Raw genomic sequence first — 18,611 nt, forward strand, 5'->3', positions numbered from 1 at the left:
TATCTCCTTAGGCTGAGATATTTGCATCAGGCTTATATGAAATAACTAATAGTGTTTAAGGGTGAGTGAATCAGTCTGTTTCTGGTCTGTGTCAGCTTTCCATGTGTTCACCCATAAGTCCGTTTCATCCTATTTCCGTGTTAATGTGTTGTTGTTTTCAAATTCTCATGTGCAAAGCAAACCGGTGAGGTTGGAGGAGGCAATAGAACTACCAGTTCCCAAGCCATGCCAGTCTCATGCATGCCAGGGTAAAAGGCTGGGAGGGGTTAGTATGCCACGTCCAAGGCTGGCATTTATTCCATCTACCACCGTCATGGGATGCTGAGATAATGGGAGGGCTTGGAATTCACTGGACTTAATCAGTCCCCGAAATGCCCCCTTTTCCTTTTCTCTGCCAAGTTTTTCCTATATATCCTTTCCCCTCTATGTGGTCCTTTCTCCGTGTCATGGCTGACATGAAACAGAAACACCTGCAAAGTCATATGGCCTCCCACTAATCATACAATTGCACCCTTTAATACCTATTTAAGACCACATTTTAAAATGTGTTTTGTTTTGAGCATGCTTTTTGAACTGAAAACTGCATCAAAACATTTGGAAAGAGTGAAAGCTTGTGAAAAACTGTGTTATGTGATAAGGGAAGATCTGGTCAGTCCCTATCAGGAAAAAAAAAATAGTAAAGATCAAGTGGTGTACTTTTCTTTTCAAGAGTACTTTTCTTTTTTAAAAAAGGTTATTTCCACTGTTCTTACATCTCTCTCTCTATCTGTAAGCAAGTTAGCTGTTTCTCCCTTGGCTCCTATATTACTCTTTAGTTTGGCACAGCTGAGACACCAAAGCTGCCAGCCTCCTTCTCTAGCTATCATCACCATTTTTATTTTTATTTTTTTGTATCTTGCCAAACCTCTGTCTCCATGGACTCCTCCAGATTGCTTAAGGTAATAAATAAATAAATGTACATTCTCAAGTACAACTTAAAATTGTTACCATAATTGTATGCAGTATTCATATCTCATTATTATTATTCCTCTATTGAGAAGATTAAAGGGCTGATCTGCAACAGCAATTTGTCTAGGACAGAGGTACATAGCACATCTCTCCCTCCCAAGTCATCAGATCAATCATTTGAGGAGCACAGAGGGGATGATAACTAGCTATGTACAAACATGTCTCATTCAGCTATGATATTTGTTTGACATCTGGTTTGACTTTCCAGCGTTGCAATTGGTTTATTTTGCACAAGTCTATGCAAACTGAGTTGATGGAAGGAAACAGATTGCTAGGGCATTTGGACAGTTTCCTCTGACATCCCCAGTGATGAACAATCTTCTCAGTTGATCTGCATCAGAATGGGGCTGTGTAAATGGTGTTCCGTTGCACCAGAAGCGGTTTAGCTGTCTGTGGACAAACACCAGCTCCTTCAGCCTGAAAGCGAGATGAGTACTCCACCCCATAGTTGCCTTTGACTGGACTTAACCTTTACCTTTTTTGCATGTATATGAGAGAGTGTGCGCAAGTGTATGGTGGCCAAATGCACCACTGGCATATGACCTCTGGAGGGTTTGCCAAGAGTGAAGGTGTCCCCTAGGCTAAAAAGCGTTAGCCACAACCAGAAGCCTTATAGTTGGTCTCTAAAAACTGAAAATAGGACTGTTGTTCTTAACATGAACTGTACTGGTGACACAGATTAGCCATTCTGTAACTTCAAAACAATACAAGCATTCTTGAAGTTGGAGGTTCCTTAAACTTCTTCTTGGTATTTGTTTATGAAATTTAGAAAGCATGTCATATGACAACTGGAGGAAATCAAGGCTAATGCAGGTTTCATTTAGGGTGGGTATATCATAGAAGCACAGCTGTGGGGTTGGAAGGGAATGTAGTGAATCATCTGGCACAAGTCCCTGCCCTGTAGCAGGACATCCTATGCATAAAGCATTTCCTGGCAGATTCCTGCCCATCCTTTGCTTAGATATTTCCACTCTCTAGGCAACTATTCCTGTTTAGGATTAAAGCTGCTCCAGGAAGCTGTCTAAAGACACAGACATATACCATGCACACCCAACCACCTTAGAAGCAGAGCAACATTTCAAAATGAATCCTTTGGAATTTAAAAATGCTTAGCCAGAGTATGATACAATCTTCTATCACATAATCACATGTTACAACTGCTCTTTTCATTTCTTGCAAAGTTATTGCTCCCTGCCATTATTTAGCTCTTGTGAGGTTTCCAGGTTTTCATTCTCAAGGACCCTTAAAGTTGTGTGCCTAGAATAGCCATTAACAATTTGTGTTATAGAAAGGGCAACGTACAGTTGTTCCATTTGATTGGCTTCAATTTCCCATCCTTATTCAGTGGCCAACAGAACAACAGTCGATTTCCCCATCTCTCCCAATACAAAAAACGGCTGTTACTAAGGCTGTTATTAAACCAGATCTTCACACACGGGAAAAAACACAGGTTCTCTGATAGGTGGAAAACACAAATAAAGTAAACCTAGGCAGTCTTAATGTCAACCAATGTGGAAATTAATTCTAGGTGATATGCTAGGTTTTTTAAAAAGCGAATAGAGGGGAAATATTTTATGTGATGTGGAAAATACTGAATTTCACCATTGAACAGTGGAATCGTAAACTGGAGGAAGAGGATCTTATGAAGATTGGGCTTTATTCCCTAAGAGAAATTTCACTCCAACTAAAAAGTAGAGTTATCCCAACTGCATTCATGTTACGTAAGGTGGGATGCCACTACTGGACCACCTTCCTGGCTGCAGTGGTGCTGTCCCTTGCCAAGGATGAGGTGGAGCAGCAGTGAGGGTGGAGGAAGCCATGGACTGGCAGCAGCTGTGGGCCCAGGTGTTATACCCCCTCCACCTGCTGCCAGTCTTGTGCTTACCTGTACTCGCTACCACCTGATTGGCCCATACCAGGGAGCAGCAATATCACCATAGCCAGGAGGGTGATGCAATAACAATATCTCACATCATATGGCACTAATGCTACTTTGGCTTTTACTATCTGCTGCCTCCTGCTATTTTCCATTTTAAGACACTGACCAGATGCAAACTCATGGCGTTACCATCAACCACCACCCCTCCCCCCCAAAAAAAGTTCTTTGTCTACTCCATAACTTGATGGAGAGTTCTGGAGAACTTGCAGCCGCTCACCCTATTTCATGATGCTTTGGTTGGTTTTGACCTACTATGAATATTCAAAACATGTGCCAAATGGAAATGACCCTAGGTTAAATTAACAACAATATAATTGATGGATTCATTTGTGCAGCAGAGAAAAATACTAATAAATGTTTAGGAACATGATGAGGTGTGGCATTCCATATTTTTCAGCCATAGAAGCCCATAGAAATCTTGGCATCCAGAATATCCTCCCCAAAGCTTTGCAGGATTTCTGTATCAGTGCAGCAGCCTGTACTATTATCTTAATCAATACTAGATAAAATAGAAGGGTTGACCACTTCTGCTGTGGTCAGGTATATGGAGGTGAGATTTCAAACAGGTGTCAAATAGTTCCATAGAGCTGAATAGTTCCTGGTAGACTGCTCCTTTCTCTTTTTTATCAGCACCTGCTAGTTATTTGTAAAGCTATCAGTTGTACTTGATAACTCTTGTGTTAATGTGCATAATCATCATGGGTTACTTTGCTTTTCATTTTAGCCAAAGAATATCGAAACACCTTCAAAACTCTGTTCCATTTGTGGGACTAACTTTTTTATGATTGCTGAAACTTAAGGCAAATACAGCTCAGAATTTGTTGACATTTAGTGCTCACCTGTTGCCTCTGTTGCAATTTATATATACGTTCTATTTTAACAGCCAGTCTGTGAGCTCAGAATGGCATTTATATGGCATCTCGGGCAATGTAAACATCCCAAAAGGTGGCAGATATTTATTTTGTATCTAGTGACACATTCAGAAATAATGTTGTCGGACTGGGTCTTTCACTCTTTCCTTTCCCTATGTTATGAATCGATGTAAAAATAAAATAGTATCACTAGGTTGTAGGCAACTAAGTTCTACTTAGAATAGACCTGCTAAAATTAATGGGTCTGAATTAATCGTGTCCATTAATTTCACTGGGTGGTATTCGACTAATTTTTACACAGTGTAGACCCATTGAAAGTAATTAACATGACTAAGTTAGGACCATTAATTTCAGTGGATCTATTCTGAATAAAACTTAAAAATCACCCAATTGGTCTACTCTGAGTATGACTAACATTGGTTGCAGCTCACTGTTTCACAATTATATCTATGCAGAATTATACTTTGCCAAAATGATGGTCACTCTAACACTTCATTTTTGTTCATAGAAAAACCTCCATGATAGCTCATGACTGTTCGAATGAGTCGCATAAAAACAATGAGTCTCTGATGTGAATGTGTGTCACAACTACTGGCTCTATATGCAGCAGAATTCTAGGAATACCTGAGGAATTTGCTGTTTGGAATTGCAGTATGAACTGACGACATGACCTGTACCTCCCAGACAAACATATGGAATGGAACATATAGTACTATCCACTGGCTTTTGTGTGTCTTGAAATGCTACAATGCAGCTCTCTGTTCAAAGAAAGGTGGATTTAAATATGGATTCCCCCCCCCACCTAAAATAAACAATTCATAGATGGATGTGAAAGTGAGATGGAATGGACAAATGCAAAAAGGACATGGACTGGGAATAGTCTGATCCACAGTGACTTGGGCACAATTGGCTCATGCCCACACAGATGTCACCCAAATATCCAGAATCCCTTTTTTAATGTTTCCATTATGTTTAATCTACCCTATTCATTTCAATGCATGGGTAATATAATACAAATGGGATGCGGGAGACACAAAACAATCTGTATCATTTGAGGAAAGAAAGCATCAACAGCAAATACTGATCATATTTGCTGGACTGATTTCCATTCCGGACTTGGGACTAACGTTGACCTGTTTCTGTCAGGATTTTATTATCCTTACCCCCAGCACACACAACTCTTGAGGCATAAAAAAGTGAGAGGACAACAAACTAATTTTTTTCTTCTTCTGGCTTCTTGCTCTCTATCCCCTGTGTCAACCTTCTCAGGCTCTGGAAAACTCTCTCCCATTCACTGTAGAGGCCAAGCTATATTTAGGGCTGCCTGCCAAAGATTGAGATCTCTGGGGCCACCAAATGGTGACACCCACAGTCACCAAGTCATTCTTTTTTTAATCAGCAAAACAACAATACTACCATGATGTTGGTATAAACATTAAACAGGATGAAATGTGAAAATACAAGGAAAGGTGTGTGGCTCAGTGGTAGAGCATCTATGTTTTGCATGCAGAAGGTTCCAGATTCAGTCTCCAGCATCTGGAAGAGACCTGGAGAGTCACAGCCAGTCAATGCAGACAACTGAGCTAAGATGAACTTAGTACAGTGGTGCTCCGCAAGACGAACGCCTCGCAAGACGGAAAACCCGCTAGACGAAAGGGTTTTCCGTTTTGGAGGCGCTTCGCAAAACGAATTTCCCTATGGGCTTGCTTCGCAAGACGAAAATGTCTTGCGAGTTCCTGCGGGTTTTTTCCCTCCCCCCCCTTTTCCTAAGCCGCTAAGCCGCTTATCAGCTGATCTGCTGATAAGCCGCTTAACAGCTGATCGCTAAAAGCCGCTAAACCGCTAATAGCGCTAATCTGCTAAGCTGTCAATGGGCTTGCTTCGCAAGACGAAAAAACCGCTATACGAAGAGCCTCACGGAACGGATTAATTTCGTCTTGCGAGGCACCACTGTATAAAGCAGCTCCCAAAGTTCCTGTGTGCTTCACACATTTTTAATTCTGTCGATGCAAAACATAAATATACAATATTCAAACTATAAAATACTTGGTACATTTGAGAAAGTGTACTTTTAATAGTCACACCAACCCTTCCCCAATCCCTGCAGTTTTCCTTTGAATTAGGCTGCTGCTACCGATATTATGTAGTAGCCAGCAGAGCCTTAAGGCAGCATGGGAACTAGGGAGTTAAATGTTAGTTCTGGATAGCAAGCCAACGGGATGGGGGAGTGTATTCTGTGCGGCACAGCATAATGGGAAATGTGACTGCGTGCAGAACAGGTGGGAGGAGGCTTACAAATGTGCACTGTTTGAGTTCCCAGTGTTTTGTGTGTGAGGGAGGGGTAAATTGAGTGGGTACTGAGAGAAATGTATTGGTATACTTTCACATTTCTAAACTTCGACCTGTGTCAAGCTGACTTCTCTTGTAGGTTAACAACTGCTTGCAACTGTCAACCTCTCAATCACAGCCTTTTTGCAGCCTTCCACAGACCTTTTGACTGGGAGAGGTCCCATGTCAGTTACTTTGTTTGAGAATCAAATATTAACAAGGGGGCCTGCAGAGAAGCATTGTGCTGTGGAGTGCTTCTGTTCAGGATTAGAGCAATCCGGCCAAGCCCTCTTTCAAGATATTCCATTTCATCCACCCCTTCCCTCCTAGTTTTCTGGTTTCCCTCCACCTCCAGCATTCTGTGTCAGCGTTCTGTGTCCATTGAACATGCTAAGTCATTGGTCTGTTTCAGGATTTCCCCTCCCCGACTCCATCTGCACTATTACATGGCTTCCCCCCAAAGGAGCTTGGGAAATGTGGTTTGTTAAGGGTGCTGAGAGTTGTTAGGAGACTCCTATTCCCTTCACAGACAGGGCCGGATTTAGATGAAGAGAGCCCCCCCCCCAATACCCCACCCTCATGACTAGAAGAAAATGGAAGTGCTCTAAATAAAACTGAGTGAAGCGAAGGATGATGATGGGTATTTAAAATTCTGCGATTCTCAATTTCTCCTCTAAAGGACATAAGATGTTATTGTTAACTTAAATACCATGGTGATTTTTAAAAATGCATAGAATTAACACTGAAAAACTTTTGTAATTATTGAACTTTGTAAACCTGTTGTGGAATAAGCATATTTTTTTTAGGAAAATGAAGTTGTAATGTTATCCTTAAAAAAACACCTTGAGTTTACAAATTAGATTGCCTGGGAAGTGTAAATAATATGATCATGATTACCTGACAGTGTGACACTTTTAGAATCTACTTTATGCTGTCATTAAAAGGTTAGTTTTAAAATGGAAGTAAACTACAACCATCAAATACAGTAAGGCTAAAACGTTTTCTCCCTAGCCTTCCTCATAGCAAATCACCCAAAACTTCATCAAAATTTGTCTGTCTGTCACTTTCAATGTACAGAATGCTAATTGCGGACAACCTCTCTTGAGAATCACAAAGTTACGATTATCAGAATTGTTTAACGGTGAGTTCCAGAGAATTCTGGGAACTGTAGCTGCGGTGGAAATAGGGATCTCCTAGCAACTCTCAACACCCTTAGCAAACTTTGTAGATGTATAGTCAGCCTTATAATAAATTAAAGCTTGTTACCTTGAAGCACTACTCCTGAGAGGAGTATATTGGCCTCACTAATCCAGAGAGGAGTAAGCTTGCACATACAGCACATATGCACCATCCTGCTGCATTGCATTAAGAGGATGGCATTAAGAAGTGCAGCAAAGAGCTGTCAATGCACTGTACATGCCCGTTCAGGATTCAAATGTATTCACTTATTTATTTTAAAGATTTCCAGCCTTCATTTCAACAAAGTTCCCACAGCAGCTTTCACTGTCAGAATAGAGTTCTGAGTAATGGCGGAACTCTAGAAAAAGTTCCGCTGAAAATAACTTTGTCTACTCACATGCAAGTCCTACTGAGCTCCATGGGACATGGGGTGCAAGGCTGAGCAGACCTGGCTTTTGTCTGGATAATGCCAATTATGTGCTGTACCATGTTTTCCCAGGGTAGGTGACCACCCCACTCCCCCTGCTTGCTACTGGTGATTGTATGTATGTATGTATGTATGTATGTATGTATGTATTTCCTACCTTTCTCCCAGAACCGTGACTCAAGGCAGCTTACAAAAATTAAAACAAATATGAATAAAACACAGAAAGCTAGAAACCTACTAAAGATTATAGTCAAAATGCAAATAAACTATAACAAAATTAAAACAATACAAAAGCAAGTCTATTAAAGTAAGGCTAGCAACAGTGCCACGCTATTAAAAGCTTTTTCTTTAGAAAAAATAACCAGTCAGTTTCTCAAAGTCTGTCAGAATAAAACCGTCTTCACATGCTGACGAAAGGAGTTCCAAAGTCTGGGAGCAGAAACTGAGGTGGCTGCAGTTTCCTCTGTAAGATTCCCTGGGCTCCTTTTGGGAGGAAGTGTTGCATATATTATTATTATTATTATTATTATTATTATTATTATTATTATACATAATTGTTCTGTATCCGCTAGCAAGCTACCATGGACAGCTATAAAGAATTGAACGTGAAACTACATAGAGTTACTTCCTGCATGTTAATATAAAGAGTAGCTTTAATGAGCATGCAGATCACAGCCATAACCTCTTTGAACTTGTGAATTTCCTCACCCCACCCTCCAAGATGGTTTTAAAAGGTTGAAATCCACCCACAGTTTAAACACCTCAAATACATATCATGTTCAAAGCTTCAGAGATAGCAAGTGCTCTGTATAATATTTGCTTTCTTTAATTCCAGGTCACCAGAAAAAGAGATGGGTTCTACAGAGCGAGAAATTGTGGTCTGGGTTTGTCAGGAAGAGAAAATTGTTAGCGGATTGACAAAGCGCACAACTTGCACTCAAGTAATTGAAGCTCTGCTTGAGGAACATCAAGCCACCTATGCAGAAAAGAAGTTTCTTTTTGGACAGCCCAAGGATTACTGCATCATAGAAAAATGGAGAGGTTCTGAGAGGGTCCTTCCACCTCTCACTAAAATGCTGAGACTCTGGAAAGCCTGGGGGGAAGAGCAGCCTAATTTGCACTTTGTCTTGGTCAAGGCAGATGCCTTCCCCCCATTTCCATTGTGGAGGACAGCTGAAGCCAAGCTTGTACCAAATCTTGAAAAACCCTGGGACCTGAGCCCGGCCAATTACATGAAGATGTTGCCAGTGGACAAGCAAAAGAGGATTGTTAGGAAAACCTTCCGGAAGCTGGCCAAACTTAAACAAGAAGGAGTCCTGCAAGAGAGGGACAACATAGAGACTCTCATCCACTTGATCCTTTCTCAGGACCACACCATTCACCAGCAAATCAACAGAATGAAGGAACTGGATCTAGAAATCGAACAGTGTGAAGCCAAATTTCACCTAGATCAGCTTGAAGGTGATGGAGGAAATTATGTGCAGGAGTCTTATTTAATGGCAACATCCAGTGATGCTGAAGAAGAAACAGACATGCCTCACAGCAACCACCAGATGCCAGAAAGCTTGGGCAAAGGAGAGGGGATGTTACAAGTGGAAGAAGGACTAAAGCACCACAAAGAGCTTATTGAAAAGCTCTCTGCGGAAATTGAACGAGAGGTTAATGACATTGGAAGAAACGGAGACATGTGGACAGAGGAACCGCCTAAGGAGGAAATGGAGAGTTCCGATGTAGGAAGTGTCAAGAACGAATTGGAGAAAAGCATGAAAGATGCCTTAAGGATCCATTCTCAACTAAACTGCATTCAGCAGGAGTTAAAATATAGGGACCTGATGCTTCAAAAGAAGGAAAAGGAGTATGAACTGATTGTGGAAGAGCTTAATGCTTTGCATGCTAAGGCCAAAAGTGAAATCAGGCACTCACCTAATGAGGAGCAAGCAAAGGACAGTGAAATTTCCACCAAGAGTTTTACAGGGACTGATCTCCTTCACAAAGTGACTAGTTTAGACATAAATGATACAGACTCTGATACTGGAATCAGTTCCACTCACAGTCAGGACTCGGAAACAGCAATAGGGGAGACGTTGCTGTTGTCTACATAGCTGAAAACTGTCCTTGTTTTCCTGAGAACAAATTAGTAATATATAATGCCCTGGAGAAACTTTAGGATGAGGTAGATAAGTGGTATCTTCTTATGGGGCCAAGTTCTGGTGGCATAAGAGCTTCCGAGTTAGAGAGCTCCTTGTCATATAAATAAAAATTATAGCTGATTCTCATATGTTCTAAACTTACTGATAGAAATAATTTAGTCCGTTCAGCCTAATAGCAAAGTTTCTGTAGGACAGTTCAGAGGCATTTAATAATAAAAAAACCAAATAGACTTTGATGGCGATGAACTGAAATCTTAAACTAAATCAGGAAAAGCAGTTACCCTATGGGTTATACAGCATACATTTGTACACCATCTGTTTGTACACCAGTTTTCCGTGAAGTATTGTTTCTCAGTATTTTACATACAACCCACTGCCAATGCATTATAACATCTCTGGTGATGATAACCTTGTTCACTGCACCATATAAAAGACCAGTGTGGACATCATATTATACATGTTATAACCTTTGAAAGCTCTTCCCTGCCCTGTGTGCAGAGCAAAGCTAACAAACGTAGGGTTAGGCCTAGCCATAGAAGGGGGAAGGGGAATTATTTGATGAACCACAAACTCCATATACAATATACCTGGGACTTTGTTATGCACAAAACAATATTTAGGAGTTTCCACAACTTTGAGTTGCAGTAGCTCCTTATGAGCACCTTTACCCATTGTTTGCTTCTGAAAAATTGGTCTTCCATCCCTCTGAAGCTGATGCACATTTTACAGATCAGCTGCTTCTTTCCTCCATATTATTCAACTGAAGAGTAAATGAAGCTTTACATAACAAAAATGAATAGGTTTTACACTGCCACAGGATGAAATAAGACCTGGGACCCTTTATTTGGTATATTGCTTATTGTTACTGCAAACGTCCAACAAAATGTATCCAGTATCAAGGTCCTGGGCATGAAGACATAGACAAGAATGAATTTCGTTAGCTTCTGAACTGATATTTTAGACCAAGCCTGTCAAAATGTTAGACCCAGGCTTCAAGCAGTATGTATGCCATCTGTTAAAAAAAACTGGTCGGCTACAGTACATGGCTGCCAGATGGAACACCTGTGTGAGAAGCCTGCTTTTAGACAACAACAAAATAGAAATATTTAGAATGCCTAAACAGAAGCTATATTCATTGCATTCTAATTGGGATGTTTGTTTGTTTGTTTGTTTTCAAAATGGCTGGAAAAAGACACTTGATAAAACCTTTCTAAAAAATATGGTTTGGTTTTAATTTGTATTGCTTATGTTATTGTAATCCACCCCAGAACCTTAAGGTGAAGGTTGGTTAATAAATCTAATAATAATAGCTTGACAAGGAAAACCTTTTTCTGAATTCTTCAGGCTATGGTCAGGATGTTATGAAGAGATTTTTCATATAGAATTTTTGGTTGACTGCCTTTTTTAAAAAAAATGTGGCTGCATTGTTTGACACGATATTAAATGCTTTATTATTGAGCTTTCTAAACTATCATTTCTTAATGGAAACATGTAAATTACTGGCCAGCTATGATAGATTTGTAGTAATTTATTAACGCTTCTGAACATTTTATTTTTTATTTTTTTGAGATTTGCAATGTAATTCTCAATTCTCAAATATTAAGTACAGGTTAATTTCTCTCATTAGTTTGTTGTCTGATGTATTCCTGCAGTTTATGTTTATATATTCAGGTCTTTCATGTTGTACAAGCTGCAGTTTGCTAGTTCTTCTTGCCCTCACATTGTGATAATTAACTCTGTAGACTTCTCTGACTGAGTGAATTTCACCTACACTTAAGGGCTGATTTTTACTCCCCATGCACACTTCTTTGCATTTTTTAGAGTCAATACATTGTTGATTTGGGGAGGTGCAGGGTGATAGACATTGGGACTTCCTTCAGTGCATACTGCAATGAGGGACAGGGAACCTGTGGCTCTGGAAATGTAGTGTACAGCTACCACCATCCCTGACAGTTGAGCATAATTTGTATTTTGAGTCAAAATGTCTGGAGGGCCACAAGTTCCCCATCCCCACTAAAAGAAATAGGACAAACTTTCACATACAGACTTTTCTACATCTCATTTTTTTGCCAATTACTTTTTATTGCTTTTCGGGGGAAAAAAACAAATTAACATCAAATTAATTCAAATTTAATGTAAAAGTTGATTTCTACCTTCTTCCATGATGTTTCTCTTCCCTCCCTACATCTACTTTTTTGTTGTTGTTCTGGCATGTGTTAAAATGTTCTTGTTGGTTGGGTCAACCAATTTAACATTGTCATCCCTTCTCTACCTTTCTTGTGAGTCTTTGTCAGGCTTCCTCAACCTCAGCCCTCCAGATGTTTTTGGCCTACAACTCCCAGGACCAGTGATCAGGGATGATGGGTATTGTAGGCCAAAAACATCTGGAGGGCTAAAGTTGTGGAAGCCTAGTCTTTGTATTTGTTCATTACTTGTGGAATAGGGAGCAGCCACACTAGAGTTATGCAAATAAACAACTTAACCTGCAGCCAGATATTGCCAAGGTGTGCTCCTCTGGGAAGAGTGTGAGACAAGACTAAAAAAAAAGTAGGAAGAAGGGTATCTGCATCTACTTCACAACCGTTGTCTCTCAATACATTGTTTGGAATCCGGTAATACCTAAGGTAGCTTTGTACATGAAAGTAGCAACAGAGGAGGAATGAAGGACTTGTTCTTTCTCATCCCCTGCAACCAGGTCTCAGTCAAAGTGGATGAGAAGGTTGTTTGTACCCATATCCAAGAGATGTGTAATTCTTGCCTTTGTGCAAAACCTGGAAAACTGGGAACAGTGATTGAAGGGAACATGGGTAACCCATGCTTTCATGGTGATATTGAGCTATCACTAAACATCTGTCCAAATAGGCCATGCAACAATGAATTTACCAGGGCTTACTCCCAATGCTTAAGGTTGCAGACTTGGCATGTAACTTTGCACTCTGATTTCAGTATGCCTAGGTGGTGATTAAGTCGCTAGACTCTGCCCTTCTAACACACAATGTGAAAGTAAACTTTGTCTGGGACTCACTTCTACATGATCATCCTTGTCCAACAACTCTGGTGTATTCCAAGTGGTCATATGTCCATCACAGAGTTTTGGGTCAAGGGAATGAGTTTTTCAGGAATGGGATAGGGGAGATTCATTCTGCAACTTAATTCTGTAAATAATAAATTAGTGTGTTAGGCTTTTCATGAACGAGGATCCTCAACTGCTGTGATGGTGGCAATGTACCAAGTTAGGTGAGACACAGGCCCCAATCCAAAAGAAGTTAGCTGGGCTGAAATCCCATTGGAATCAACAGAACTTTAACATGCCTCGTTAATGCTAATGGGAATTAAGTGCAAATAACTTTAGTTTGTTCAGGGCCACAGGCTGAAACCTCTCAACTAATAATCATTTATTGTTGTCTGTATTCTCCTATAGTAACATGTACAAAATAACTTCTTAAGCTCTATCACTATATGTCTCCAGATTAAAGAGAGATGTTTAAATTAAAATATTTATGGTAACTGACAGATCATTTAACAGGTCTTTTTTATCTAGACGACTGCCTCATAACTTAACTTAATTAACATTGAGTTGCATAGAAATGTACATGGGCAGTAATTACAGTTGCGCTATATGTGTTTTTGAAAATAAAGTGAAGTTGAAAAAATAAAGAATCCTGCCTTTTTGTTATTACAATGTGGAATGTTCATGTTCAAGGTCCCAGTCAGTCTATCATAACTTCCTCAAGGATACTGCAGTCATCTTCCCTGCCCTAAACAACATGTACTCAACATTCTATGACCACTTTTTTGCCTCTTAAACATTTATTATTATTATTATTATTATTATTATTATTATTATTATTATTATTATTATTATTATTTACATTTGAGCATGCTGATATATGTATTTTGGACATGGGTAATGTCCTTTTGGTGCATAAAGATCAGCACTTGCTTTCATTCGTAGTCTCACCTCAAAACGGATATTGTAGAGCTAGAAAGGGTTCCAAAAGGATCAAGGAGAAATACCAAAGGGATGAAACAGCTCCCCTATGAGAAGAAGGATACAGCATCTGTGGCTTTTCCATTTAGAGAAAAGGTTAATAAGGATTTTGGAAAGCAAAAATAAAGTAAATCATCAAACCATCAATTCTAGCATGCAGGGCGCCACCTAAATTGTACAATTTGGCAACTCAATGATTGGTATTATTAATTATATTATAATTTGGCATTGTTATAATGAGGCTATTATTGGATTGTTGTAATTGAAAACTAATAAAAATTATTATAAAAAAGGGAGAAAAGGTTAATAAGAGGCAGCATGAGTTTATAAAATTTTGTAAGACACAGAGAAAGTTTTTAGAGGGAAGTTGTTCTCCCTCTCTCATAACACTGGAATGTATGGATGTCCAATGAAGCTGGACATGAGTACTCCCATGATGCCTTTTTTCTAGGCCTTCATGGACAGAGGCAGTTATTTGAAATATAAATATGTGTAGATTGATTTCAATAGGAGCTTTACATGCTTTACTTTCCTACTGAAATAAGTCAAACTTTTTAAAGCAGAAGGTAAACACATCTCGCCCTCTCCCGTCCGTGTTTCATAAATGAATTTGATCTCTGCCAACTTTGAAATGAGAATACGCAAGCAAAAATATATATTTATATCTTAGAATAATGCTTAATGTGATTAAGTTGTTTAATGCATTACCACACTTTTGTAATTGAAACATCTTCAAATCTATACATTAATTAAAATACAGGATTACATGAAGAATCACTAGTCAGTTTAATTCTGTAGCCCTTTGACAACATTAACCCATGTAGTTTTCATAATATGCTAGCTGGCTACTTTTAGCCAGGCTGCTGCTTTCTCTGGTTCGCTTATCATTCAGTAGTCTGAGCTAAGAAGATTTGTTAATACAACACTTAAAATACTGACAATGACAATTGTTTATGTGCTGGGGGCAGGTCTCTCTGAAGTACTTTGTTTTTGTTTAGACGCAGGACAAACTGGTTATTTTACTATGGGTGCAGATGTTGTATTCATAGCTGAGTACTTTGCTAAGGAAGAGCACTGAGTCATTGCAAGTTGTAAAAGACAAGCCTATCAGCACATCTTCATAATAAATGGAGCTCATTTTGGAACAGGAAGACAGGAGCAAGGAAAAGAAGCCTCTCTCTCAAAAAAAAGGGGGTGTAGAGATGGAATAAAGAAATAACTAATCATTATGTGTGTTTATATGTGTTCATGCACCCATCTGGAGAGAAAACATGGGCATATCTTGTGGCTGAGGTTGAACAGCATACCCAGGCTATTCATAATACAATTCTAGTACACCCCCCCCCCAAAAAAAAGAAAGATCCCTGAGAACTATAGTTTGATAAGGGTGTTGGAAATTTGCCTTTGAGGGGCAAACTATAGTTCCCAGGATTCACTGGGGAGAAACAATGCTTTAAAAGTATGGTGTGTAAGCAGCCAGAGTTTCATAAGTCTGAGTTGACTTTGGACCTATGTTCTAACAGAAGTTCCACATGTCACATTGCAAATTATATTGAATAGGAAGGGGCTTCCAAAAGCACTGTGGCAAACTATTTAAAGAAAATAAATTAAACAAAATCCCAACATGATGAGCCTATTTTGCACGTGTGCTCAGTACAAGAGTTTTCTCACACACCAATCCATTTTTGTTTTTTCTCATTTTGACAGCCTTGATTTATGGTGGGAGGGGAGCCTTGTCATTGCTGCTGTTAAACAATTGGGAGTTAATAGGTACTTGATGAACTACTGCAGATTGCTCTGAGATCTGCCAGGAGATCTCAACTTTCCTTTAAACTACCCATGTCTTCTACAGGGAAGGGTCGTAACTCAGTCGCAGTAACTCAGTTACATGCTTTGTATGTAAAAGGTGCCCAGTTTAATTCCTGGCATCTCAAGGTAGCACTGGGAGTCTGTCTGTAAGCCTAGTAGCACTGCCAATCATTGTAGACAATACTGTCCTAAATGAACCAATGGTCTGACTAGTTGTAAGACAGCTTCCTACATTCCTAGAAGTCACCTTCATTGCAACCAAAATGATGAAGGGCATAGAAAACTCCCCAATGAGGAAAGCTTATAATGTTTGGGGTGTTTCAGTTCAGAGAAAAGGTAAGAAGAGATATGAAGTGTATAAAATAGTTGTGGAGAAAGTGAGTAGAGAAAAACCTTTCTCCCTCAGCAACATCCAATGAAGCTGAATGTTGGAAGATTAATGACAGATAAAATAAAGTACTTTTTCACATGGAGCTTCATTACCTATGGTAGTCACTCCCACAAAGCAATGACAAACCTAGACAGCATCTTAAAAAGCAGAGACATCACCTTGCCAACAAAGGTCCGTATAGTTAAAGACCATAAGGAAGGCTGATCGCCGAAGAATTGATGCTTCTGAATTATGGTGCTGGAGGAGACTCTTGAGAGTCCCATGGACTGCAAGAAGATCAAACCTATCCATTATTAAGGAAATCAGCCCTGAGTGCTCACTGGAAGGACAGATCCTGAAGCTGAGGCCCCAGTACTTTGGCCACCTCATGAGAAGAGACCCTGGAAAAGACCCTGATGTTGGGAAAGATGGAGGGCACAAGGAGAAGGGGATGACAGAGGACAAGATGGTTGGATAGTGTTCTCGGAGCTATCAGCATGAGTTTGACCAAACTGTGGGAGGCATTGGAAGACAGAAGTGCCTGGCGTGCTCTGGTCCATGGGGTCACGAAGAGTCGGACACAACTAAACGACTAAAGAACAAAAGTCACTCCCACAAGAAGTAGTGATAAGCACCAACTTGTCTGGCTTTAAGAGACAAGTAGAAAATTCATGGAGAATAAGCCTGTCCATGGCTACTATCTCCATTGGTGGAGGCAACATGCCCCTGACTCCAGTTTCTGAGAATCACAAGTTCATGTCATCCATCTCTGCATTTAGTAAGAGTCTTAATACTGAGTATGGGACGGAGTGGCAGACATTCAAATGAGGCCTTCACAGGTGCTTTGCAGATTTCAGGTTATAGCCAAGCAGAAAATGCATAAGGGCTGGTCCTCAAGCTGTGCAAAACAACCTGTTTCTCAGTTCTGCCTACAACCTTAGGTAAACATACATGTTCCTCTAGTAGGTGGAATGCAGGATGTAAGAAAAACTAGGCAGCCCTTCTGGAAGCAGGGGTAGAAATGAATTTTAGGTGATGTCCTTGGTTTTTTAAAAAAGCCAACAGAGGTCAACTTTCTTCTTGCAATGGGGGGGGGGGGATATTCCCTCAGATGAGATTTTCAAGTGGTATAATATCTCCCTCCAGTTTAGCATTCTGCTGTTGTATAAATAAGGGTACATCCACACATTTGTTTGTCTCATGATTACTAGTCATGGGTCAAAGAGGTTTCTTTTTGGGCCATCGCTTTCCTTAGGGAAACCCATTGTTACTGCTGAAGCAGAACAAACACCAATATTTCTGCAAATAAATGTTTATTCCGATACAGCAGAAAACAGAGAGTTTTCCCTCAACTAGCCAGTCCCTGACACCCTACTTCAATCCTTTTAGGTAACTTAAATTTATGTTCCTCTGCATCAGTTTCCAACACCCATAGGCCCTCTCACCAGAACATTTTTTGGAAGGGAACTAAGTGCCCATAACTATAACTTCATAGCATTCTAGCATTCAAAGCACACTTGATTATTACTGAGGAAATGACCCACCCCCCAAACTCTGCACTCTAAATTTGCTTAACCAGACTTGGATATAAGTGACTTAGGGTGTTTCCAGATGGACTGGTCATTTGCACTAAATTTTGTTATTATCCCTCACTTTTATAGTGCAATTATAGTAAAGCATCAACATTTCCTGACCATGTGGGGGATCTTGAACTTTTCAGCTGAGTTAATGGCTGTATGTTCCAGTTACAGATAGGTAGCCGTGTTGGTCTGCCATAGTCAAAACAAAATATGTATGTTGTCTCCCTGAAGCATCGATGTGTATCACCAACTTCACTGCTCTAGGGCTTCTTTGGCAATTTGACCATTAAGCCTACAGAACCAGCTGCAGAGCAATAGAACTGGTATGATGACTCTCATAAAAAACAGTACATCTTAATCACATCAGCTACTTCCCTTTCAGAAGAATCCATAAGGACATCAGCTATTGTTCAGACGTGGAGGCACGGAAAGGTATTTTTGTGATGCTCAGCAGAGAGGTTCATTTAGACATACTTAGAGCAAATGTCAAAACCATCAGAGCAAGATGGCCTGGGGTTTTAATATTGATACTGACCTTTTTAGCTTGCAGACTATTGATTGTTTTGTTGGTGATCGTATGAAGGAAGAAATTGACAGTCAGCAGGGATGGGGGGGGGGGGACTCTTCATTCTTTTCACACTGAACATTTCCCTCCAAGGCCACATGGATCCCTCTGCCCAAAAAGAAACCCTTCTAGTGGGATGTATAAAAAAACCCTTTCACCCTGTCCTTATTTGTCCTTTTGGGAACTTCTCTAAAAATCTAAGACAAGCTGATAACTAGGGGTGTGTATGGGATTCAGATGAGTCCTGAGCCAAATCAGGCTAATTCAGAGGGATTTGAGAGATTCCTGAGATGAGTGACTCCTTCAAAATCGCTTAGAAGCAAATCTGGGTTCTCCTGGAGTTTCAGGAACAAACAGAACTGCAGGCAGTGTGTCTGCAAAAATTGTTCCCCA

General features: G+C 40.0%; 1 protein-coding gene across 2 annotated transcripts in view; it reads left to right on the forward strand.

Moving 5' to 3' along the window:
- RASSF9 (Ras association domain family member 9) overlaps nucleotides 1-11,995 on the forward strand; it is a 38,506-nt gene extending 26,511 nt beyond the window's left edge. For both annotated transcript variants that reach the window (XM_079991841.1, XM_079991842.1), the window contains exon 2: nucleotides 8,589-11,995. In XM_079991841.1, coding sequence (XP_079847967.1) covers nucleotides 8,589-9,855 — 1,267 coding nt within the window. In that variant the 3' untranslated portion in view covers nucleotides 9,856-11,995. The remainder of the gene's footprint in view (nucleotides 1-8,588) is intronic.
- Nucleotides 11,996-18,611: the final 6,616 nt, after the last annotated feature.

Source organism: Podarcis cretensis (genome assembly GCF_951804945.1).
Source record: "Podarcis cretensis genome assembly, chromosome: 10".
Classification (NCBI taxonomy): domain Eukaryota; kingdom Metazoa; phylum Chordata; class Lepidosauria; order Squamata; family Lacertidae; genus Podarcis; species Podarcis cretensis.